This window comes from Pongo abelii, chromosome 11 (assembly GCF_028885655.2).
Source record: "Pongo abelii isolate AG06213 chromosome 11, NHGRI_mPonAbe1-v2.0_pri, whole genome shotgun sequence".
Classification (NCBI taxonomy): domain Eukaryota; kingdom Metazoa; phylum Chordata; class Mammalia; order Primates; family Hominidae; genus Pongo; species Pongo abelii.
The window spans coordinates 72,038,025-72,064,596 of NC_071996.2; the positions used below are offsets into that span (position 1 = coordinate 72,038,025).

General features: G+C 39.1%; 1 protein-coding gene across 5 annotated transcripts; it reads left to right on the top strand.

The window, feature by feature from the left end:
- The first annotated feature begins 735 nt into the window (after positions 1-735).
- On the top strand, positions 736-26,380 carry BBS5 (Bardet-Biedl syndrome 5). 5 transcript variants are annotated; one of them, XM_024243095.3, is made up of 12 exons: positions 737-887; positions 3,504-3,586; positions 8,312-8,377; positions 9,050-9,099; positions 9,231-9,358; positions 14,461-14,596; positions 15,331-15,426; positions 19,113-19,175; positions 20,977-21,111; positions 24,591-24,674; positions 25,791-25,814; positions 25,969-26,380. In XM_024243095.3, exons 1-12 carry the CDS (start codon positions 829-831, stop codon positions 26,068-26,070), a joined length of 1,026 nt encoding a protein of 341 aa, XP_024098863.3. In that variant the 5' UTR covers positions 737-828; the 3' UTR covers positions 26,071-26,380. The 5 variants fall into 5 exon arrangements, with proteins under 5 accessions (XP_002812614.5, XP_024098864.3, XP_024098863.3 ...); XM_054549477.2 differs by lacking the exon at positions 737-887 and adding an exon at positions 1,035-1,220; XM_002812568.6 differs by lacking the exon at positions 19,113-19,175 and having other exon boundaries at positions 736-887.
- Positions 26,381-26,572: the final 192 nt, after the last annotated feature.

Below are 26,572 nucleotides of genomic sequence, written 5' to 3' on the forward strand. Positions count from 1 at the left end.
CCCCAATTTTCCAGCCGCTCGCCCTCTGTGATCCTCTTAAAAACCTCAGCCCAGAACTCTTGGGAAGATAGATTTGAGGATTTCTTCCCATCTCTTTGCTAGGTGCCCTGCAATCATTAAACTCTTTCCCTGCTGCAAACTCTGCTGTCTTCGTGTAATGGGTTTGTTACTGCACAGCAGGCATACGAACCTGTTGATCCTATATCTCTATCACCTAGGCTGGAGGGCAGAGGCACGATCATAGCTCCCCGCAGCCTCCACCTCTTGGGTTCAAGAGATACTCCCGCCTCAGCCTCCCGAGTAGTTGAGACTACAGGCGTGCACCACCACCCCTGGCTAATTTGGGGTTGGTTTTGTTTGTTTGTTTGTGTTTGTAGAGATGAAGTTTCGCTATGTTGCCCAGGCTAGTCTCGAATTCCTGGCCTCAAGTGATCCTCCAGCCTCGGCCTCCCAAAGTGCGGGGATTACAGGCAAAAGCCACCATGCCCGGCTAAAAACCTAAATCTCTTGACGGTGAAGAGAAATAAGGAGAGGGGTAAAATGGCTAAAGGATGTCTGTTTGGAGGCAAGGAAGGTCGCCCAGAGGTCAGGCACGCTCCCCTCGGCGGAGACAGCTGGGCTTCTCAGAGACTCCTAAACCCTGCCTCGCATCTCAAATCGGCTTAACGACGCGAAAGAGCTGGGCGACGCGCGCGCACTCTCGCGGAAGCTTGAGTCTCGGCGCCCGCCGTAGACGTCGTGACAGAGGCGGCCCGTTGCCTTGGAGCCAGAGAGACGCGGCTGGGCCTCCACGGCTGCGGAGAGGGCCCGCCGCGGGCCTTGCTCACCATGTCGGTGCTGGATGCGCTTTGGGAAGATCGGGATGTCCGCTTCGACCTGTCCGCGCAGTGAGTTTCCAAGATTCCTGAGGGGCCTGCAACCCTGTAGAGGGCGCGGCCGTGCGGGTTAGGGACCCGCGGGCGTAGCCTGCACCTCCGCAGCTCGCGGCCCTAGTGAGGGTGGGAGGCTTGCTCCGGTCGTCCGCGCCTCGAGAGACCCCAGGCTGGTTGGGCCACTCTGGCCCTCCCGAGGCCGGCGCCGCGGCAAGAGCGCATCTAGATTACACAGTTTTGGTCCCATGCGACGTCCGGTTCCCCCATCCTGGCCCGCGGGACGGATCAGGAATGTGAACCTGAGCACGACCGGGACCACCTGGGGCTTGGCGTCCCGTATACACCCACGTGAGCCTGGGATTTCAGTTTCATGGAAGGAACGTAGGTCGGGGGCTCAGGAAACTAGGGTTCTAAAAGTAGATATGTAATATCGACCCACAGTGTGGGCCCTTGGACAGATGTCTTCATCATTCAAGCTAGAATTCTCATGTCTGTAAAATAAGGGAGGTGGGAGTAGGCAGTCTTCAAAAATTACTAACCACGCAAACTTTATGTTCTTGGTAAGCTTTCATCTAGTTATTCATATAAATCACCAACAAGAAGGAGTCTTCTTTTGCAGCCTGTTTTTGGAAATTATCATACTTTAAATAGAAGCCATGTTTTTGGAAAGTATCGTAAAGAAAAAGTGGTTAGAAACCTCCTGCTCCAAAATCCAGGGCGGGAAATGCCGGTTGGGATACTAAGTGTTGAGAAACACTAAAGCTAAGATTCCTGGATTAATGGCATGGAGCTTCTTAGCTACTACTTATCTTTCCTTATCATGGACCTCCCCTGCTTAGATGGAATCGTTCCTTATCATGGACCTCACCTCCTTAGATGGAAAAATGAAATATTGATACATTTCCCAGGTTACGTATAGCTAGATATTTAATGCTAACATGTTAGACCCTTTAAGAAGATGAAAGAGAAAGGAATTCGTAAAATTACGGACTGTAGTAACATATTGCGCACCTTCTACAACATTTTCTGTCACTTTTTTTTTTTTTTTTTTTTTTTGAGACAGAGTTTCTTTTTTAATTTTTTTGAGACAGAGTTTCGCTCTTGTTGCCCAGGCTGGAGTGCAATGGCGCGATCTCGGCTCACCACAACCTCCGCCTCCCAGGTTCAAGCAATTCTCCTGCCTCAGCCTCCTGAGTAGCTGGGATTACAGGCATGCACCAACACGCCCGGCTAATGTTGTATTTTTAGTAGAGACAAGGTTTCTCCATGTTGAGGCTGGTCTCGAACTCCTGACCTCAGGTGATCCGCCACCACGTGAGCCACGTGCGTGACCACAGGCGTGAGCTACCACGCCGGGCGACATTTTCTGTCGTTCTTGTAGGGTTCTTAATCCAAACAAAAGTCCGTTTCGGTAACATTAGTAAACATTTATCAATGTTTACTACGTGCTAGTTACTGGGCCGATAGCTAGAGACAGAAAATAATAGGAAATGATATTCATATCCCCCCTTTCTAGTGCAGGAGATACATATAGACAACCACTATAATAAATGTGGTAAATAACATTCTGAAAAAATGAACGAAAAGCTGAGACTCATAGAAACAGAACAATTTATTCTACCTGGTGAAGTCCTTGAAGAAGAATAAATATTCATAGTATTTGAGTTGTTCCCTGAAGAATGGGCAGAGCCTTGTCAGGGTAGACAGGAGGAGAGTATTCCAGAAAAGACTTTAGCATTAGAAGCAGAGTCTTGGAGCTGTAACCTCATTGGCTAAAGGCAGGGTCTGCTGCAGAGAGACGTTGGAGGTACAGATAGATAAATTAGCCAGATTGTAACATTTTTAGCTCAGGATTTTGGACTTCAACTTCTAGGCAGCAGGAGGATATAGAAGGCTTTTAAGCAGGGAAATGATATGGTCATATCTGTATTTTCAATAGGTAATTGAGTTGGCTTTATGAAGAGTGTATTAGAAGGCTCTTTTAGATATTTTGCTAGGTTGTTTTTTTTTTTTTTTGACACTGTAGAATGTATTCTATCTGTCAGCAAGCTGCTCTTATTTCCTTTTGTCACCTGTATCTATTTGTCAAGTTCCAGAGATGCTTTTCATACAGCTCTTCTTTAACCATTCCTTCTATAATTTCCTGATGTCCTTTCCTCTACTCAGAAACCCCTGAAGGTTCTCTCCTGTCCACAGGATAAGGCCTAAACCTGTCAGACTGGCATTCTGAGTTCTCCATAGTCTGGTTCCTCCTTAGTTATCCAACAATATTTCTCTCACTACCTCCCAATATGGTCCTTCTTTCCAAGCTTGGCCAGCCTTCTCCCATGTCCTTACCATTTCTTATTCCTGGTCTTTAATCATGGACTCTCTTTTCTTTTCCTTTTATTTTTCAAAATTCAACACCTCCTACCAATCTGACTTACTCCAGATGGTCCTGGTCACTCCAGGCCCCACTGATCTTCAGTTTCTTGAAGTTCTTGAAGACCTTATTTCTAAATGCATGAACATTTGGTACAGTATTATTTATGCTGTTGGCTGTTTTATGTACATATGTCTCTTTTCTCCCTAAATAGATTGTAAGCAGGTATAGTTGTAGCTATACAATTAAAACCTTTATATTCACTTTAGGCAAATGAAAACAAGACCTGGAGAAGTCCTTATTGATTGTTTAGATTCCATTGAAGACACCAAAGGAAATAATGGAGATAGAGGTGAGTATATTTTTAAATGTATTTTATATTCCTGGTTTAATTTACAAATGTTGAATCATATTAGCTAGAGAATATATGAAACAGCATCATTTGTCAGTGTAATTGTGAGAATAGGAGAGTTAAATTCACATAAGACTTTTCTCAGATTTAAACAGAAGGATAGGTATTAAACATGTAGTTTGGTCCTTCAGTAAGTCCTGGTTCTAACATCACCTTTATCCAATGTAACTGTTAAAACTCAAGTAGACCTGTTTGCAAGGGGCATTAGTTCTGACCATTAGATCTGTCTTCCCAAAAAAGGATATGGGGTAGTGGAATATAAGTAGGTCATAGCTGTAGTACCTGGAGCCATGCTTCCTTTTTAAAAATTCAGGAGTAACGCACCATCAATCACCTATGGTTGTCACCTAGACATGGATATGTGGAGAGCAAATTTAGTCCTTCACTGTGAAATCTATTTGTAGGTCAAGTACTAGAAAATCCTGTGAGTCTTCTCTGACTGTCACCGAGGACCAGCACAGCTGGACCCTAGATCCCCTCCCAAACCAAATCTCCCCAAGGTTGGAACTTTTAAAAGTCCAGGCTGCCCATAGCAGCTGTCTGTGGAGCCAGTGACTGGTAGGTCTTGGAAGCATCATTACTTCCAAGGAAAAAAAAATAGATGTGGAATGGCAGCTTAATGTATTTAGAATATGTTTTAGTGGGAGAAGAAGTTTAGGAGGGAGGGATGTAAACCTCTTATTGGAAAGGGGTAAGTGAGGAAATAGAGCAGACTTCATTCAGGAAAGGGAGAATCAATAACTCATAGAGAAGGAACGGTAACCCTTATTAGCAGAACATGCTTACTGTAGCCCTTTGAGTGGCTGCTTGCTTCCTGAGACTTTCTTCTGACCTGCTCTGAGGTGGCATGTAGGCAGCAGGCCCTGTTGTAAGCCTGCCTTCTCTGAGGTTGGTTCCCCTCAGAGACCTTATTTTTAAATGCATGAACTTTTGGTACAGTATTATTTATACTGCTGGCTCTTTTATGTACATATGTCTTGAACTCCTGACTTCAAGTGATCCACCTACCTCGGCCTCCCAAAGTGCTGAGATTATAGGCATGAGCCACTGCTCCTGGCTAAGTACATATGTCTCTTAATAGAGACATAGTAGATGGTAAATATGTCCCTAATAGAAGGTAAGTAGGTATAGTGGTAGCTATAAAATTCAGACCTTTATATTCATTTTAGGCAAATGAAAACAAGACCTGACGATGTCTTTATTCATTGTTTAGATTCAATTGAAGACACCAGAGGAAATAATGGAGATAGAGGTGAGGGCAGTTCCCCTCAGAAGAAAGGCTTACAAAGGGGCCTGCTGCCTATTTGCCACCACCTACAGGCAGATACTTTTAGTGGCTAGGGCCCAACCTTAAAGTAGTGCTTAGATCACACTTCTGAAATGCTTCCTGGTGTACGTCAGGCTCAGATGAGAGTGGAGTATGAAGATCTGGCAGCAAACGAAAAGTCTTAGTTTGTGCTTTTGAGGGTGGAATAATAATCCCAACTATCAAGATGGCTGTATCTTGACGAACTCAGAATTAACTTGAGAAAGCCAATAGAAAGTATTATACAGATTGGCAGGAACTCTTCATAAAACATTTTTCAATTCTTCAGATATTCATTGAGTGCAGAATCCTGTACTAATACTTTAGAGTAGGAAGGGCAGAAAGCCTTCCTGACAGAAATCTCCAGTGCCTGAAATCCTACTATTAATAAAAATAGGCCAACTGCAATGGCTCTTGCCTATAATTCCAGTACTTTGGGAGGCCAAGGTGGGAGGACTGCGTAAGGCCAGGAGTTAGAGACCAGCCTGGGCAACATAACAAGACCCTGTCTCTAAAGAAAATAAAAAGAATTAGCCGTGTGTGGTGGTATGTGCCTGTGGCCCCAGCTACTGGGGAGGCTGAGGTGGGAGGATCACTTGAGCCCAGAAGGTTGAGGCTGCAGTAAGCCATGTTCATGCCACTGCACTCCAGCCTGGGTGACAGTGCAAGACCCTGTCTCAAAATGAAAATAGAAATAACTGTGTGTGTGTGCACAGACCTCAAAAACCTTTTGAAATTTTACAGGAGTACACAGCGCTTCTGGTCATTAAGGTGTTAAAAAATGTAAAGGGAATCCTGCTTTCTAGCCGTCTCCCTCCCCTCCCTTTCAGCAGTTTGAAAATGACCAAGTTAAGACATTGCCAAGTTCAAGAGCCCCTTATGTTAAAACTATATCCCAGAAGATTAGCATATTTAATCCATTTTCAACTGTTAGTACCCTGACTTGAAATTATCAGATTAACTTTGCACACTGCCCATAGCTCATAGCCCAGTTATAGAGATAAAATGTTGCTTAGGTGTAAAATGGCATAAGGAAAATATAACCAATGTATCTATAATCAGAAAGTAAGTCATAGGAATGAGTTTGTAAAGGATTAAAATATTGTATTAAATAGCTGTGTGAGAATAAAAGGGACAGCCATATTTCAGTGTTTGGGAGATTAGTAGAAACAGGGACAACTATACTTTGGTATTAGGCAGGGTAGAGAGGAAAGTCCATGCCTGGAACACTGGGTTTGGAGCCGTAGGCTGGGGTTCTTCAGCAGAAAAGAGGTAGCATTAAAAATCCTACAGATTGTAGGAGATATACCAAGAGCAAAGAAAAAGGCAAACAGAGGTGGTTGGTGGTTTTATATGGCAAACCCTTCCCACTCCATAATTTCTCCTGGGACTGACAGAAAAATATAAAAGAATCAGTAGATGTCCTGAGCCCATAGCCCACTTGTAGAGATAAAATGTTGCCTAGGTAAAATGGCATAAGGAAAACAGGTATATCTATATAAAAACAAAAAAAAAATCAAAAATGAGTTTGCAAAGGATTATTTTTTAAATAGCTGTTATTTGGGGAATGTTTATTGACAGTCACTGTTCTGAATCTTTTACATAAATATAATTTCATTTAACAATAATAAAAACAGTAAAACAAAAAGTTTAAAGTAGATGCAGTCATATTTATTTTCAAATGAGGAAACTGAGGAATAGAGCAGTTAGTTTACTTTTCCAAGGTCACGTAGCTAGGTGATGAACCTAACTGCCTACGTTGATTTCTAAACTGGGAGGGTCACATTATTCTCTTCTCAAAGATTTTTAGTCCTCCCCAATTCCAATCCTAAACCCCACCCCCAACTCTGCTGCCTCCATTGCTAACAGATCTGAGTCTGAATTTCTTTGTCTAGCGTTAAAGAACTTCTAGTATGTCCAAAGACAACTTTTATCACCTGTGCTGCTGTCTTCCATTTGTCCATCCAGGTCCAGCATTCTTCTCCACCCTTTTCCCCTTGCCCTGGAAAGATGACTTGTGTAGAGTACATCTAAGGGTTCCCTCTATACTCTGGCTTCCAGGTGGAAGAGCCATGGCAGAAGATCAAAGGGAGGCAGGAGTATGAGGTCTGGGTATTTATTGCCCTGGTTCCTTCCCAATGAAGCGTTGGCTGTGTCTCTCCTCTCAAAGCAGTCAGCTCCATAGGACTCTTGTTTCTTCCAGATTTCATGAACTGCTGCTCCCTCTTTTGTAAATAAACGTCAGTTATCCTAACTTGAGTGTGCCATCTGTTTTCCGTTGGACCAATGACTGAAGGATGCTATACCTAGTCTTCTATGATCTTGTGTGAACTTTACACTCCAGCCATGCTGGATTACTTATTATTTGTCAAACATATTCTGTAATTTTCCACAATCTCCCTTGAGAATGCTTTCATCTTTTTTAGAGCCACGTTTGCTATCCAGTTTCACTCCAGTATTCATACAGACCTAGTTTCTCTGATTTTAGACATTGTAGAGATTTTCAGAAATAGTATGACCTGGCTGGCTATAGATTACTCATAAAAATAATTTTATGGTTGTAGTTTGTTGGTGAAATAATGTGTTTAAACAAAGTAGGTCTTATTATTTCAGAATATCTCAAAGCTGTAATAATATGCTGATTGTATTGTACATCTCTAATACACCTAGTATACCATTCTCAAATTTATTGTTTTTTTCTTGGAGCATCAGTAAGGGATCACTATTGTACAGGACACATTTTGAGAAATGAAGTATCTAACTTTGTATTTCAGTGTATGAACATCAGTCTGATGCTAAGATCAAAAAGTATAAAGCCTTAAATAGACTTCAGCCTGACCATAACTTCTTAGGAACAAAATAGTTTGCTCACAGCAAAATTGTGTGTATAAATATATGGTTCATTTAAATGAGAACTGCTATGAAAGTAATCATATAGCAAGGATTAGTGTGTATGTGAGAGTTCTTTGAAAAGTGTGATTTCAGTGAATAGCTGTGTAATTATCCTATATTCATTCTCAGCTGTACACATATGACTTGCTGGGACCCAGAACAGCTTCTACCAAGACAAAAAAACTAGTACACAATTCTTTCCTCAGTAAGTTTGAGTTAGAGCAAAGCTATTGGCAGAGAACATCTGTATCCCTTATATAACTGTCAAATTTTGTTTCTCTGGGATTCTGAATCATCTATTGTATACCTTATATAGGTTGGATATGCACAATGTTTTCAGTTAATATATGAAAAATATCTGAGTGTTGCTTTTAATACTGGGCCAGAAGTTCCATATCCATCTGATTCAGTGCTGCAAAAATGGGTTCTTATTTAAGTTAACCTATTTTTTGTCTGTGTGCTTTTAGGTAGACTCTTGGTAACAAATTTAAGAATTCTCTGGCACTCTTTGGCATTATCAAGAGTCAATGTTTGTAAGTATCTTTGTTAGATAAGTCTGAAGAAAAAAAATCCTTTGTCAGGTGAATTTGCATGGTGCCTTTGATACCAAAGAATTATGTAGAAATCTTAAGTTAATAAAAATAAAAAACCTTCAGAAATCCTAGACATCATAATGCAAACAAAATTATCCATTATTATTTTGGTTTGTCCATTTTGTGTCTTGGACATATAGAAGATTAGGGCTTTAACCTTGGTTCTTGTTTTTTGATTATTTTTGAGAACATGCTATCCCCTGTTTTGATTAATCACAAAGAAGGAAGAAGCTCTAATAAAAGTATAATCTTTTCATTGTGTTAAATTTTGTTTCACTTATTTTTTTAAAGTATTTTAGATTATCCAGCTAGACTTGTTCTTTTTTAGTAGTAGTGCCAAAACTTTCAGTAAATAATGCTGCAGAGGCTTCAGGGATGAAGATTTCCTTTTTCCTGTGTTATATTTTTGTTTGTTCAAGGAGACAGAATTGACCATCTAGTTTTTTTAATTACTTAATTTATAGTTATTTCTTTAAAACTTTTAAAAGTTTATTTCTATATATGTTTAATTTTTTAAACTGTTAAAAGTTCTGTATATACTTTTTTTTAGAAAAGTATTTTTTCTCAGTGTACCATATCATGCTCTTTACATTCTTTGCTTTTGGATTTTAGCTGTCGGTTACAATTGCATATTGAATATTACAACAAGGACTGCTAACTCTGTAAGTCTAAAAAATCTTATTGAAATATATATATAGTAAAGAAACTAGATATTTGAGGTTGATGTTTGTTTTCACTATAAAGGAGAAATTGCTCTTAAAATCTGAACTTTTAAATAAATTTGTCCTTACAGAAATTACGAGGCCAAACTGAAGCTCTTTATATACTAACAAAATGTAACAGTACTCGTTTTGAATTTATATTTACAAATTTGGTTCCTGGAAGCCCTAGACTTTTTACTTCTGTGATGGCAGTACACAGGTATAGTAATACTTTATGGATTATTGAATATTTTTCGTTTACTCTATGGTTTTAGACTGCAACAGTCCCCAACCTTATTGGCACCAGGGACCAGTTTCATGGAAGACAGTTTTTCCACGAATTGGGTGAGGGTATGGTTTCAAGATGATTCAAATGTATTACATTTATTGTGCACTTTATTTCTATTATTATTATATACTCACCATAATGTAGAATCAGTGGGAGCCCTGAGCTTGTTTTCCTGCAACTATATGGTCCCATCTGGGGTGATGGGAGACAATGACAGATCATCAGGCATTAAATTCTCATAAGGAGGGCACAGTCTAGATCCCTCGCATGTGCAATTCACAGTAGGGTTTGCATTCCTATGAAAATCTAATGCTGCTGCTGATCTGACAGGAGGCAGAGCTCAGCTTTGCTTGCTCACTCACCCCCCAACCACTCACCTTCTGCTGGGCAGCCTGGTTCCTAACAGGCCACTGGCCAGTACCCATCTATCTGTGGCCAGGGGGTTCAGGACCCCTGTTTTAGAGAATAAAGCTTAGAAGTGTGGTACTGTCTTCCTCCAAGCTCTATTGTAAATATCAGGAAGATATTGAGAAGAACATGTTTTATTATTTAATAAACACTTTGAAGGTGTTTATAAAACACGTAAAACTACTGAAGATTCATTAAAACTTTCTACTGACGACCAGATTAAATTAGCTACCAAGGTAGGTAAAGTGAAATAAAGAATTCATTCAATATAGCTAAACAAGTTGCATAATTAATTAATTTAAAAGGTTATTTTTCTAGTAGATAGAAGGCATGTTTGAGTGTTTTCCCTGAAGAGTTTTATTGGTGTTTTGGTTTGTTTTAGGTTTGTGGCCTTTTTTAATTTATTTATGTTTAAATAGAGATAGGGTCCTGCTTTGTCACCCAGGCTGGAGTATAGTGGTGCAGTCATAACTCGCTGAAGCCTCAAACTCCTGAGCTCAAATGATCTTCCTGTCCTAGCCTCCTGAGTAGCTAGAACTACAGGCGTGCGCCACCATGTCCTGCTAATTTTTAAAATATTTTTGTAGAGCCAGATGTGGTGGCGCACGCCTGTAATCCCAACACTTTGGGAGGCTGAGGCGGGTGGATCATTTGAGGTCAGGAGTTCAAGACCAGCCTGGCCAATGTGGTGAAACCCTGCCTCTACTAAAAATACAAAAAAATTAGCTGGGCATGGTGGTGCATGCCTGTAATCTCAGCTACTCTGGAGGCTGAGGCAGGAAAATTACTTGAACCAGGGAGATGGAGGTTGCAGTGAGCTGAGATCGCCGCACTGCACTCCAGCCTGGGCAACAGAGCAAGACTCTGTCTCAAAAAAAAAAATTTTTTTTTTTTTTTAGAGACAGGGTCTCACTTTATTGTCCAGGCTGGTTTCCAACTCCTGGGCTCAAGTGATTCTCCTGCCTCAGCCTCCCAGAGTGCTGGGATTACACATGTGAGCCACTTCACCCAGCCTGTTTTGTTTTTATATTTTTTCTTCTTGTTGTTTACTAAATTCTTCTCTTTTTACTACCTCGGGTTTTTTTCTTTTTTAAACCAGCCCTAAGTGCTATGATTTTTTTTTAAGCTTTGCTAAGATGACAGGATATACACACATACATACATATTATATGTATACATGTAATATGTACATATTATGTACATACATGTATGTGTATATATGTGTGTATATAATTGTTTAACTTGTTTAACTTGTATTTGCCAGTGAAGTTGACATTTTTCATATACTTTTTGTATTTTTTGGCTTCTCATAAATTTCTTTTTTTCTTTTTTTTTTTTTGTAGAGACGGAATATTGCTCAGTTGCCCAGGCTGGGGTGCAGCCGCTATCTCGGCTCACTGCAAGCTCCACCTCCCGAGTTCACCCACCATTCTCCTGCCTCAGCCTCCCGAGTAGCTGGGACTACAGGTGCCCACTACCACGCCTGGCTAATTTTTTGTATTTTTAGTGGAGACGGGGTTTCACCGTGTTAGCCAGTATGGTCTCGATCTCCTGACCTCGTGATCCGCCCGCCTCAGCCTCCCAAAGGGCTGGGATTACAGGCGTGAGCCACCGAGCCCAGCCAATGAAATGTGCATTTTTTTTTTGAGACGGAGTCTCGCTTTGTCGCCCAGGCTGGAGTGCAGCGGCCGGATCTCGGCTCAGTGTAAGCTCCACCTCCCAGGCTTGCGCCATTCTCCTGCTTCAGCCTCCCGAGTAGCTGGGACTACAGGCACACGCCACCATGCCAGGCTAATTTTTTGTATTTTTAGTAGAGACGGGGTTTCACCATGTTAGCCAGGATGGTCTCGATTTACTGACCTCGTGATCCACCTGCCTCGGCCTCCCAAAGTGCTGGGATTACAGGCATCAGTCACCGCGCCCGGCCAGGCTATCCTTCTTTTTTTTTTTTTTTTTTTTTGAGACGGAGTCTGGCTCTGTCGCCCAGGCTGTAGTGCAGTGGCACGATGGTCGGCTCACTGCAAGCTCCGCCTCCCGGGTTCACGCCATTCTCCTGCCTCAGCCTCCCGAGTAGCTGGGACTACAGGCGCCCGCTACCACGCCCGGCTAATTTTTTGTATTTTTAGTAGAGATGGGGTTTCACTGTGTTATAGAGACGGGGTTTCACTCTGTTAGTCAGAATGGTCTCCATCTCCTGACCTTGTGATCCACCCACCTTGGCCTCCCAAAGTGCTGGGATTACAGGCGTGAGCCACCGCGCCCGGCAGGAAGCTAAATTTCTTAATTATACCCTTAGCTGTCATATATATTATTTTTAGTTTCCTAGTTTGTTATTTGATTTTTAATTTTATTGATGTTTTAGTCTATATAATGGCTTAATTTTTTAATTGAGATATAATTCACATAAAATTTTACATAACAAAATTTATGATTTTAAAGTATACAGTTCGATAGTTTTAGTATATTCACAATACTGTTCAACTATTGCCAAGATCCAATTCCAGAATATTTTCATCACTCCCAAAATAAATCCCTTACCCATAGCAGTCATTTCCCATTCCCTCCACTCCAAAGCCCCTGATAACCTCTTACTTTGTGTCTACATGGATTTGCCTGTACTGGAAATTTTATTTACATGCAATCATATAATATGTGGCCTTTTATGTCTGACCTCTTTCACTTACACAGTGTGTTCAAGGTCCATTCATGTTATAGCATGTATCAGTAGTAGTAGTAGTTCATTCCTTTTTGTAGCTAAAGAATATTCCATTGTATGGGCATACCACATTTTGTTTATCCATTCGTGAGTTGATGGACATTTGGGTTTTTTACTTTTTAGCCAGTATGAATAATGTTACTATGAACATTTGTGTATAAGTTTTGTGTCAACATATGTTTTCAGTTCTCTTGGGCATATACCTAAACCTTGGCTCTTTATTTCACTGAGAGAAGTACTGTGAAATGAAAAGTTCTAAATGGAATATGAAGGGAACAGAAGCTGCTTTTCTTTAATAGTATTAAAAACACTATGTGCTTCTCCTCCAAAATAATTTATAGCATAAATAGTTTCTATTTCTTCCACTGGTTAAGTATTGATGATAACAGCACTAAAGAAAATTAACATTTACAAGCAGAGTGCTAAAATTCTGCTCTTTCACAATTTATATATTAGAAGATTAATTAAAATAAAAATTAGAAGTTCAGCAATGAATATATGAATCTGTTGTTATTAAGGCTAAGAAAACTTTACTTTTGTTAAATAGGTAACTTAGCCTGTTTTATGCGAAATATTAAAATTAATCAAAAGTTAATCAGGGTTTTTGTATTTATTATCAATAGACATTGACAAAATTATAAGGATTTAATTCTCTTTCTCTCCCTCCGCCTGTCCTTTTTCCTCCCTCTTTCTCTCTCTCTCCCTCCCTGTTCTTCTCTTCCTCCTTCCCCCTTCTTCCCTTAGGGTCCCTTTTGGAATCAGTACAGATTCATTCTAGTTTTCTGTATAGAGGTAGATATGAGCATGTTTTCAGGTTACAGTGAGAAAAAGTAATTGTTATTGTTTTGAGACAGAGTCTCGCTCTGTGGCCCAGGCTGGAGTGCAGTGGTGCAATCTCAGCTCACTGCAACGTCCGCCTCCTGGTTTCAAGCAATTCTTCTGCCTCAGCCTCCCAAGTAGATGAGACTACAAGTGCACACCACCACGCCCGGCTAATTCTTGTATTTTTAGTAGAGACAGGGTTTCACCATGTTGGCCAGGCTGCTCTCAAACTCCTGACTTCAAGTGATCTGCCCACCTCGGCCTCCCAAAGTGCTGGGATTACAGGTATGAACCACTGTGCCTGGCCGAGAAACAGTATTAATAATTGGATGCCTGTTTATGTCCTTTGAAAAACAAGGAAATGAAGAAAAGGTAGCATTTTGATAGAAAAAACAATTTCCATATGTATTAAAAAATAGGGGCCGAGCGTGGTGGCTCACACCTGTAATCCCAGCACTTTGGGAGGCCGAGGCGGGCAGATCACGAGGTCAAGAGATCGAGGCCATCCTGGCCAACATGGTGAAACCCTGTCTCTACTAAAAATACAAAAATTAGCCAGGCGTGATGTCATGCGCCTATAGTCCCAGCTACTCGGGAGGCTGAGGCAGGAGAATCACTTGAACCTGGGAGGCAGAGGTTGCAGTGAGCCAAGATTGCACCACTGCACTCCAGCCTGATGACAGAGTGAGACTCCATCTCAAAAAAAAAAAAAAAAATAGGTTACTGAGATAAAATATGTAAATAATACACTAAAATGACAAATTCTACAAAAAACTGTAATTGCCAGACCTTATTAAAAAGAAAAATATAGCTGGGTGCAGTGGCACATGCCTATAGTCCCAGCTACTCTGGAAGCTGAGCCAGGAGTATCACTTGAGCCCAGGAATTTGTGTCCACCTTGGGCAAGGTATTGAGAATTTGTCTCTATGAGAACAATTTTTAAAACATAAAAATATTAAAATGTATCATAATTATTTGAGTAATAGTCATAAATACTAACAACAACATATTTTAGTAAGTAAGTAAACATAACCCAAGAAAATCACATTTTCAGTTTGGGTTGTCTTTTGTTTGTTCTTTTTCACAGAGCGTATGAAACTTCTAAAATGTATCGTGATTTTAAATTAAGAAGTGCACTAATTCAGAACAAGCAACTAAGACTGTTGCCACAAGAACATGTATATGATAAAATAAATGGAGTATGGAATTTATCCAGTGATCAGGTATTGTGCAAAGAGCTAGTGAACCTTTTGGGACAGTGTTTTGGTAATCATTTTTCCATTCATCATTGGATTTATATAGTCAATTCTAATTGTTAAAATTAGCATTATAGGAAAGTGTATTATTTTTCAATAAGTACAAGTTAGGTTGATGATAACATCCCTATTTTCTTTCAATACAATAAAATATCTGATAATCCTGGAATGTCTCCTTAATGAATAAAAAATTCACGGTGCTATGCTAGGTGGTAAAGATCTAACTATGGAACAGAGTAACTCCACTCCTATCCTTATAAAGAATACAATCTAATGTAGATTGATGGGGGTTATTGCATATGTTTTCTTTCTCTCTCTTGCTACAACTCCTTTGCCTTAACCTATCCAAGGTTTAGAATAATAATTTTAGTAAGGTCTAACATTTAGGCACTGTGTTAAGGGATTGACTTACATGGGATATTTAATCAGATCTCCATTTTACATTTGACAAAATACATCAAGAAGAAATTTCCCTGTGGTCAGACAGTTGGTAGGTACTAATGGTTTAATGATTAGGCAGCCTGCCTCCAAAGTCCAGGCTGTCACTCCTCTAATTGTACTGCCATCAATGAATGATGAAGTCATTGATACTCAATTTTGGTATTATTTGCTGCTGTAATAAGTTATTCTGGTGATTAGAAAACAAAGAATAGGTATCCAAAAAAATGATCATTTCTGTATCTCATTACTGTTTTTTACAGGGCAATTTAGGAACCTTTTTTATTACCAATGTGAGAATTGTGTGGCATGCAAATATGAATGATAGTTTTAATGTCAGTATACCATATCTGCAAATTGTAAGTACATACATTTTGATGACCTTACTTTAATGTAAAATAAATATTTTTTGTTTAATAGTTAATTGGACTTTTAGATGAGTTCTCTCTCCCTTTTTTAAGTGGTAGCAGTTATTAGCTGAGAGCATATTTTAAAGATGCTGATAATTTACTATGAAATATTTCAATGTAGAAAAGATCCAATTGTACTGCATTCCAGAGAAGCAGCACCATTTTCAACTTGCTATTAGAAGAGAAATATACTGGATTCTAAAAATTTAAATAGTTATACAGAGTAAGGTGTCTCTTGGATTCCATCCAGAGGGCTTTAACTATTAAAGTTTTCTGTAACTTTTTCATGAAGCAGGTATGTGGTGCTTCCTTGGCATAGGTTTAGCGCACTGATCCACAGTTTTTCTTGGCTGTCTTGTCATTTTCTGCTCTAAAGCTTTTAAAAGCCAGAAGGAACTTATTAATTCTGCGAATGAACTGCTTTCATTGTATTTAGATACAGAATGTAATACAAGCTAGATTCATACCACAAGTTTAGTGAAAGGAATCAAGATGATTTTTAGTGATGATACTTTCAGCTTAAGTTCAATTAAAACTGCTAAAATCAGGCTGGGCATGGTGGCTTATTCCTGTAATCTCAGTACTTTGAGAGGCAGAGGCGGGAGGATTGCTTGAGGTCAGGAGTTCGAGACCAGCATGGGTGACATAGCTAGACCCCTTCTCTATTTTTTTAAAAAAACAAAACTATTAAAATTCAAAATAAGAACTGACTATATCTGAGACCAGTTTGTTTTGGGAGTAGGTAAAGATAGTTCTTTGTACTCTGCTGCTGCTATGATAAATAAGTGACTCAGTGAAACAAACTGTAAACTTCAATACACTAAATAATTTTGTTTTATATAAACAAACTACTTATGGAACTCTACAACAAATTAGATGGAACATAAAAACAGTTAATGAAAATCCCATGAGGTTATCCTATGATAATTGCCCTTATTGTAGGATGTATAGTCTTAAGACTAAGGAGTTTTATTAATATTTATTGAGTAGACAGAATGTATGTGATACCTGGAAAATACCGTTTTTAAGGAAAGAATTCCTGGCCCATGAGAAGAATAATTCTTTGCAAAATATTCCCAACCCTATCTTTGGCTAAATTGTTTGATTTCGGAGTTTCTTTAAAATTTCTGATAATTCATTCATTTTTATGCCAAATTTTGAGTACCTACTCTGTGCCAAGTGCTAGAGATACAATCATGAAAATCATGAACCAGTATATAGTTCCTGCCATCGAGGGGCTTTCAGTCTGTTGGAGAAAAGCAACATATTAAACAGAAAGCCATAGAATCTCATAGGAAGAAAATTATTTCTGGCTATCAAAAGAAATATAAGAGTTTGTAATCAAGGCTGGGACAATGTAACAAAATCTACATAGGTATTTGACAAATTGGTGTTTGTATTGCTATTGCTTTTTTATATTGCATTACATTAACGTGTTATAGCTTGCCTAACCTAACTTCTATTATGCTGAATAATTACTGAGTAGTAAACAACCTTGTGCTTTCTGTTCTTTTTGTTATTTAAGAATAGAGTTGCCAAATATGGCCTCTGGAATTAATTCAAGTGGCCCAAACAACTTGCAATCTGATATCATCACAGTCTGTCACTGCGGCAGTCATAGTCTAACTTCAGCTCTACACCTCAGCCATTACCCTGACCCCACTCCTATAGATATTTATATCAGCTTCTTGCCAGTTTCTGTCTTACCAGCCTGTGTCACCCACAGACACCTGGTTAGATTACCTATTGAAAGCCAGAGTGCCAGTGTTCTGTGATTCTTTTTTCCTTTTTAGACAGGGGTCTCACTCTGTCACCCAGGCTAGAGTACAGTGGCATGGTCTTGGTTTACTGCAACCGCCGCCTCCCAGGCTCAGGTGATCCTCTCACCTCAGCCTCCCAAACAGCTGGGACCACAGGCATGCACCGCCACACCTAGCTAATTTTTTTGTAATTTTTGAAGAGACGGGGTTTCACCATGTTTCCCAGGCTGGTCTCAAATTCCTGGACTTAGGCAATCTTCCCACCTCCGCCTCCCAAAGTGCTGGGATTATAGGCATGAGCCCCCGCCCCTGGCCAGTGTTCTATGATTCTTAACTGGGATTGTATATACTCTTGGAGGGGTGTAAAGTAGCCCAGATGAAAGGCCAGGTTTTCGTAACAATTATCATCAAAGCCTTTCTTCTTTTTCTCAGTCTCTTTCTCAAAGTTGCCTATCTGTCTAGAAGCATGGTATCCCATCATCACCTGCCAGATTACCCTTCTCTGGGCTTTTGGTCTGCTGCTGGTCATAGTGTTAGGTCCTCCGTGATTCTCCCCTACCCTGCCAGCAGGTACATTTTGTGTCACTTCTACAGGCCCCACCTGCCATTCTGCCTCTACTCTCCCCTTCTCCCAGGCCACTGGTTTCACCACCTATCTTCCGCTAACCAAGCTTAGTCCTCACATCACATTTACCAGTTGATGTTAATTACACTTAATCTATCCCAACCTTCCTTGATGTCTAGTGATAAATATTCAAACTTATTTTTAAAACTTAAATATTTTATATTAAACTTAAATAATTAAAATTATTTTTAAAACTTAGATTATAGTTGTGCATGGTGGCTCATGCCTGTAATCCCAGCACTTTGGGAGGCCTAGGTGGGTGGATCACGAGGTCAGGAGATCGAGACCATCCTGGCTAACACAGTGAAATCCCGTCTCTACAAAAATACAAAAAATTAGCCGGGTGCAGTGGCGGGCGCCTATAGTCCTAGCTACTCAGGAGGCTGAGGCAGGAGAATGGCATGAACCCGGGAGGCAGAGCTTGCAGTGAGCCGAGATCACGCCACTGCACTCCAGCCTGGGCAACAGAGCGAGACTCTGTCTCAAAAAAAAAAAAAAAAAACCTTAAATAGAATAGAGGTTCTTTTAAGAATGTAGCCACCTATGATGTAAGAAACAGAAGGCACATGTGACTTTAAAAAACTAAACTAGGCTTAGGAGCTACAAAAGGCACTGGCTTACCAAAACTAAAAGATTGCTAGCCTTTTGTTTAAAAGTTCAGGCTGGGCACTGTGGCTTATGCCTGTAACCCCAGCACTTTGGGAGACCGAGAAAGGAGGATTGCTTGAAGCCAGGAGTTCAAGACCAGCCTGGGCAGCATAGTGAGACACCTATCTCTACAAAAAAGAAAAAATTAGCTGGGCATGGTGGCACATGCCTGTAGTCCTAGCTAATCAGGAGGCTGAGGCAGGAGGAGGATCTCTTAGCCCAGGAGTTTGAGGCTGTGGTGTGCTATGATCACACCATTGTAGTCTGGCCTGGGTGGCTGAATGAGACCTAATTAATTTAATTGTCTCTAATTTTAAAAAATGTTTACTCCCTGGAAGTGAGAAATATTTGAGTCAGGGAATTTTGTACATATTTCAGAGATGTCTTTCTTGTATTGCCTCTTAAAAGTTTGCCACCTATTTTCAGTATGAGTCTTGTTTCTTTTACTTGATCTCTGTGGGAGTTTAATGAAGGAAGGAGGGAGAATTCTGTTCTTTAGACTATGAAAAGTAAATACTGTGTGAAGTTTAAAAACTCAGTTAAAGAGTCACTATTCAGTTAATAAAAACTTGCATGTTTTTTCTTTTTCATTTTGTATCTAGCGTTCAATAAAGATTAGAGATTCAAAATTTGGTTTAGCTCTTGTCATAGAAAGCTCTCAGCAGGTAAGATCTTGTGTATTTTTATTAATCTTTGATTTTTAAAACTATGTGACAGTCTAGATTTTTAGTTTTATTTATATAGTAATCAGTTTACATTTGAGAAGAATATTAGCTTTAATATGAAGTTATATATGAAGTGTTTGAAGTCATACAGAAATTGTCCCCAGAGGAAGAATCCTGCTTATATTTTTTTGTTGGACAGACATGATCATTTGTGATCATCACTTATTATTAATGACAGAATCAAGTCATTGTGCTGAGGGCTTTTCATGCATTATCTCAATCTTTACACAATCCTACGATACAGCTACTATTTTTCCCCCATTTTATAGTCAAGGAAACTGAGGCTTTGAGAAGTTAGGAACCTTGCCCATGATCTCACAACTAGTAAGTGATGGGGCTAAGTTTTGATCTCAAGTCTGACTGATTTACCAAGACTGTCTTTGAGAAACACAAACATATATTTGTGTACACACACAGTTTGAGGTCTTATATTCTCACACACAGATTATATGCTAATTATAACCTGCTATGCTCCATTATGCCAGGTTTTTGCAGAAATACATTCAAATAAAACATGCTGGTCTCATGGTAGTAGGTTTGACTGGCTAAGAAAAATTTTAAATACATTTTTAAAAGTGATTTATAAAATTACTTATCATCTACATTCTAAATTTAAACATGAATGTCTGCTTAGTCCTTTCCCCTGGCCTACAGCTGCCATTTATTGAATATTTACTCTGTTCCAAGAACTATACCAAATGTCATATATATGTTTATCTTATTTAATATGACAACTTGATAACCATTTTATGGTTAGAAAATTGAGGCTTAGAAAGGTGAAAGAGGCCAGGAGCAGTGGCTCACGCTTGTAATCCCAGCACTTTGGGAGGCCGCGGTGGGCGGAGCACGAGGTCAAGAGATCAAGACCACGGTGAAACCCTGTCTCTACTAAAAGTACAAAAAATTAGCCGGGCGCGGTGGCGGGCGCCTGTAGTCCCAGCTACTCTGGAGAGGCTGAGGCAGGAGAATAGCGTGAACCCGGGAGGCGGAGCTTGCAGTGAGCCGAGATCGTGCCACTGCACTCCAGCCTGGGCAACAGAGCGAGACTCTGTCTCAAAAAAAAAAAAAAAAAAAGAAAGAAAGAAAGGTTAAGGAAAGTTTCTAAGTATCCTACAGCCAGTGAATTAGTGATAGAACCAGAATTTGAACATAAAAGTGTGTGCTCTTAACCCAGAACATATACTCTCACCTATTACAGTATGCTACTTAGTTTTTTCACACTCCTCTCAAAACACTGTATCATGGCCCAGTTTCTTTCCTAATTCTTCAATAAGATAGCCTCAGATGGCCCATTTCCTTTCTTCTTTTCATACTGTAGTCTGTTCCTTTTCAAGGCCTAGTTCAAGAAAAACTTAGTTCCCTTGGCCTTCACAGTCTACAGTGTATTTTTTAAATCTTGAAAGGTTACCTTTGATATTTCAGATGAACTTATATTTGAATATACTTCAAAATAAGCCTACGTTGGGGGAGGGGTGTTCAGGTGAGGGCGAGGTTACAGATGAAACAGGGTTGGCCACGTGTTGCTGCTTCTTGAAGCTGGATGATGGCTCCATGGAGGCTCCCTTGTGCTCTTCTGTTTTTGTATATGCTTGAAATTTTTCATAATAAAAAGTTTAATTGAAAAAATGAACTTACATATTATGCTCTAAAATAAGGACAATTTGAGCTATAATTTATCTTATACTATAAATACTGTTCTTCAGACTTGTTGGGTTTTTTTAATTATTATTTTCTCTTGTAGAGTGGTGGATATGTTCTTGGCTTTAAAATAGATCCTGTGGAAAAACTACAAGAATCAGTTAAGGAAATCAATTCACTTCACAAACTCTATTCTGCCAGTCCCATATTTGGAGTTGATTATGAGATGGAAGAAAAGGTAATTTGTTGAGTATGTGAAATAAAGTTTGCATTGCTTTATGCAATCTATAAAATTCAGATGTAAATACCACTGTGCACCATTTAATTTTGAACTGTTTTTAAAGTGGTGAATATACAGATTCTGCTCAAGTGGGCACAGCTCCTGGATTATCACTAATTTGTACCTACCACCTGTCTTCTAACTGGCTGCTTCATCATTCATGCCTGCCCTCCATACCTGCCCTTGTAGGTGGGCAGCCACCTGAGTAAATTTCCATGTGCCGTGCTCCTCTGATACAGACTTGAGTCTCTCACTCTGTCAGATTTTTATTTTACTTCAGCCCCCTATGAGCATGGACAAACCTTATAGTCCTCATGAATACCGTCTTCTTCCTTAGTACTCCACAATATAGCAACTCCAGGAGTAGGCTACATCAACACGGCCTGCATCCATTCCTGTTGATCTGTACCTCTGCCATATCAGTTATGAAATATTTTGCATATCCTGCCCACATGTCTGCTCTTTGTCTTCTTCATGATTTCTTTCCTGGTTGCTGCTACTATTCCCCGCTCTCCAGGTACATGAGCTCTCTTTTGGCTTCACTTGTCTCTCCAGCTGGGACCCTCATCATCCAGTCTATCAGTGGTGTCCTCACTACCTACTCCATTAGAGGTGTCCTTACTGTCCACTCTATCACCAGTACCCTTGCTAGAGGCGCTAGCTCTGATGTACTTGCTGTCCCCTCTATTGTTGGTGCCCCCCACTGTCTGCTCTATCACTGGGACAGTCACTGTCCATTCTGTCAGAGGTGCCCTTGCCATTTGCTCCACTGCCATTGCCCTTGCTGTCCTCTCTGTCCTGGTCCCATCACTGATCACTCGATTGTAGACTCCCTTGCTGTCTGTTCTTTTACTGGTACCCTCATTATGCACTCTATTGTTGGTGCCCTTGCCTTTTACTTTATAATCGGTGCCCCTGCTGGGGCTTGGCATGCTGAGCCATATCACAGCCATTACTTATATCTCTTCTTCTGCTCTTGGACTACAGCATGTGACTTTAGTGAGGCCCTTGTTGCCTGGTAGTGCTCCTTGTACTTAATTTTTTCTCTCCCTGTCGAATTCCATATATTTCTCCTTCTAGCTAAAACTTGCATCTGGGTTTCTGACATTGTATTACATACACTGTATGTATTTCATCATCTGAACTATCCTTTCTTTTTCTTCCCAATATGCTCTTCTTTCAGCAGTCTCCCTTTCACTCTGCCTTCTATGTATATTCCTTGGTAATATCACCTGCTCATTCAGCTTCTTCAACTTGTACTTTTGTGGATGACTGTAGATCTTTCCTTCTGACCTTGACATATTATTTCAGCTTATGGTTCCAAATACCCTTGAATATTTTCATATAGATGAGCATCCCAAATGATATGAGTTGAATTTCTTATTTCAGATTTATCTTAGTAATTTAAATAATTATGCAGGTCAATAAGATACACTAGGACTTGGATGAGCATCTCAAACTTGGCATACCTAAAACTGGCCTCCTCATCTTTTTCTCAAAAGCAGCAACCTGCTGATTTATTGATTTGTTTACTTATATGTTTTTGGCACTGTCAAAGTCAGCTGTACTCAAAACTTTGAAGTATTCCTTCATTTTCCCATTATCTTATTTTACACTTTCAGTCATACCAGTCTCTTCCCTGTTTCTAGTTATTACTCTTCTTTGTAGAATAATGTTGCAGAACAAGCATGGTCCTTAGAACCTGACTTTCAATCCCAGTTTCATCATTTATTTGTGATCCTAGGCAAATCTGAGCTTCAGTTTTCTCAAAATTGATATAGGGCTAGCCATGGTGGCTTATGCTTGTAATCCCAGCATTTTGGAGCAGCCGAGGTGGGAGAATCACGTGAGGCCAGGAGTTTGAGACCAGCCTCAACATAATAAGACAACATAGTGACACCCGGTCTCTACTAAATTTTTTTAAAATTTTAAAAATTAAGCAGGTGTGGTGGTGCCGGCCTGTAGTCTTAACTACTCAGGAGGCTGAGATGGGAGGATTGCTTGAGGTCAGGAGTTTGAGGCTGCAGTGAGCTATGATCATGTCACTGCACTGCAGCAATGACCTATCTCTTAAAGCAAGACCTTATCTCTTAAAAAAATAAAAGAGAAAAACAGACATAATCTTTCTTAGAAAGTTATTGATCATGTCCATTAAATGCCTGGCACATGGGAGATGCTTGATAGGTTAGTTCCCCTACGCATTCTCTAATTTTCGTTTGTTCTCTTCTCCTGTTCTTTGACCCCAGTACTTAATAGCAGCTAGCCGTAATAGCTCACTGTCTCACCTCATGTGAGTCCCTACTCAAATGCCATCTCTTCAGGATCTTCCCTGACTATTCTTCTAAAACAGCAACTCCCATCACTTTATTCTGCTTGCTTACTTTCTCTCTCTCTCCTTCCTCCCTTCCTTTCAGAATTAATCAGCCTCCTCCACTGTAAGTGATCTCCCTGAAGTCAGCGATTTTTGTCTGCTTAATGGCTATATCTCCAGCAGTCAAAACTAGCACATGATAGGCTCTTAGTGAATATTCATAGTTGTTGGATGACTGTATTAAACATCTGCTGTTTGTCATTCACTGCTCTAAGCACTTTATATGCACCATCACATTTAATCTTCCCAACAATACTGTGAGGTGTATTATTATTATCCTTATCCCACAGTTAAGGAGACTGAGGCTTAGTTAATTTACTTACACATAGTCACACAACTCTGAGCATGGTTGAAACACTAAACCTATCCTCAGCTTTGTTGTAACTGCTTTTTGTAGGTTGAGGCATATAGTAGTGTTGATATTTTATCATTTTGACTAATAAAAAATGGCAGTTTCTTGTGGTTCAACATAGTATTTAGTTATCGGTCATTGTGTCTTATATTTTTCTCTACTCAGTAAATTATAAACCCTTTGTGAGTAAGGGTAGGATTTTATAACCCTTGGTAGTACTGGCATAGTACCTAATATAACAAAGGGGATATTCAAACATTTGAAAAATGAACAAATAAATAAGTGTTAGTTCTACATTTTATTCTTTACCTTTAGAATATTCCATAAAAATATTAGTTTACTTTTCACAAATTCTATATAATGACTATTCTGAGGAAAATTGAACATTTGCTGTTATGCAAAACTTAGTTTTTCTAAACAATGCAAAAGAAATGTGAAAGTCAAGTCAGAGTTTTTTCTTTAAAGATATCTGAGTATCTTAAGTATGTGTAAATTTCTCTTTCTAGTCCTTTTCGTGATATTGACTTCAGATATGAAAGTTTAGGCTTAATTGATTAGTTTTATTACTCAAGTTAGTTTTTTAATAAAATAACATAAATTATACAGTGATTTTTATAAGACTTTAGTAGTTTGTAATTGTTATTTTAAAAGTATTTGCAGTTCTCATGGTACATTTAATATTGTCTCTGATGCATTTTAACATCTGATTTTCAGCCCCAGCCGCTCGAAGCTCTGACAGTCGAACAAATTCAAGATGATGTAGAAATAGACTCTGATGGTCACACGGATGCTTTTGTGGTGAGCATCACAAAGGACAGCATTAAATTTCTTAAGGATTTTATCTCAGTCTTGTTTAATAAAATAATGGTGTGTGTGAAACACCATATAACTTGAGATTTTGATGGTATCTTAAACCTGAGTTTGAAGATAATATTTTTAGTGAGGGATTTCTTTTGTGACGATAACTTTTAAATTACCAAAATCAGACATATTTTGAGGCCAGGTGCAGTGGCTCACACCTGTAAGTCCGGTATTTTGGGAGGCCGAGGTAGGCGGATCGCTTGAGGATAGGAGTTCAAGACCAGCCTGGCCAACATGGCAAAAATCCATTTCTATAAAAAAAGAAAAAAAAGGAAAGAAATACTTTGAAAACACAGTTATTCAGAGGATTTTAGGATTTTAGCTATCTAAAGTTTTTTCTTACTGTGAATAGAACATGTTAAATATTGTTAATTAAATTAATTTAAAATCTATACTTAATTTTTATGAAATGTTCGTCTCTTAATTTATAGGGATCTTGTTTTGAAAAGGACATGTATTTGAACAATAGCTTTCCTATTTCCAGATTGGTATCATTTAACTTATAGCCAAAATAATAGTGCTTTCTCCATTCTATGGCTGTGAATCTGACTAGAATACCTGTCTGGTAACAAATACTTTGAAACAAAGGTGTGAAATTAGTATAAAATAATTATAAACCACTACTACCTCAAACTATATGCATTTGCTGACCCATTGAAGTACTCGTTTTGTTTTGCCAGTATCATCTTCTAAACCAAATGTAGGGAAGAAATTGTATAACTTCTAAGTCATTCTTTTCTTTTTTTCTCTTTTTTACCTGTTTCTTGCCATATGATGATTAAGTCATTCTTTTTTATCTCCTTTCAAGTTAACAGTGCTAATCATACATTACAAAGCACATTTTTTACAACTTAAGGTATAACTCTTGTAGACATGAACAGAGTGAATTCTGCTACCAGCATTGTAGAGATAGGTGAAAAAAACATTACACAGTAACAGAATGTGAAATACATTTAGTTATAAAATCATTCTGCAAATTAAGTTCCTTAGCCCACTGATCTATTCAAATATTATATGTCCAGTTTGTGAAATAGAATTTTCTTTGTCTTACAGGCTTATTTTGCTGATGGCAATAAGGTAAGGACATTTATTTTACCTACAGTATATGAAAAAAGTTTCTAAATTCCAACATTTAGCATTCACAAACTTATGTGAAACCTATTTTTTTGTTTTTTTCCTCTTCCTTGCCCACCTTCTCTATTCCCATCTTATCCTCCTGTCTCCCAAAAAGCAACAAGATCGTGAACCTGTATTTTCAGAAGAACTGGGGCTTGCAATAGAGAAATTGAAGGATGGATTCACCCTACAGGGACTTTGGGAAGTAATGAGTTGATTGACCTTGAGTTGAGATGGATTTCTGTTAAAGATATCTCTAGTTTAAAGATACTAGTCACCTGCCATAAGTCATGGAATAGTTTTTACATTTACAGCTTTTATATTTAAAACTTGTAAGAGTTTTTTTAATGATTGAGGAAAAAGTCATTTAGAAAACTTCAGTTTTCTAAAAATTATATTTAAAATTGTAATCAAAATGTACCTAGTTTATAAATGTTTATTTTGTACTTAATACCTGTAAAGTCTTAGTTTTCAGATATTAAGTGACTGTATCATGTTCGGTTTAATAAAGAATTTATGCAGCACCATTTAACGTTTTGAAAGTATTATTTAAAAGAAAAAGACTATTCTTACGGAATAATCAAAATTCTGCTTTCTTAATTGTGAAAATCTGGTTTAAATATCCCATGGCTCCTGGCCAGGCGTGGTGGCTCATGCCTATAATCTCAACACTTTGGGAGGCCGAGGTAGGCAGATCACTTGAGGTCAGAAGTTTGAGA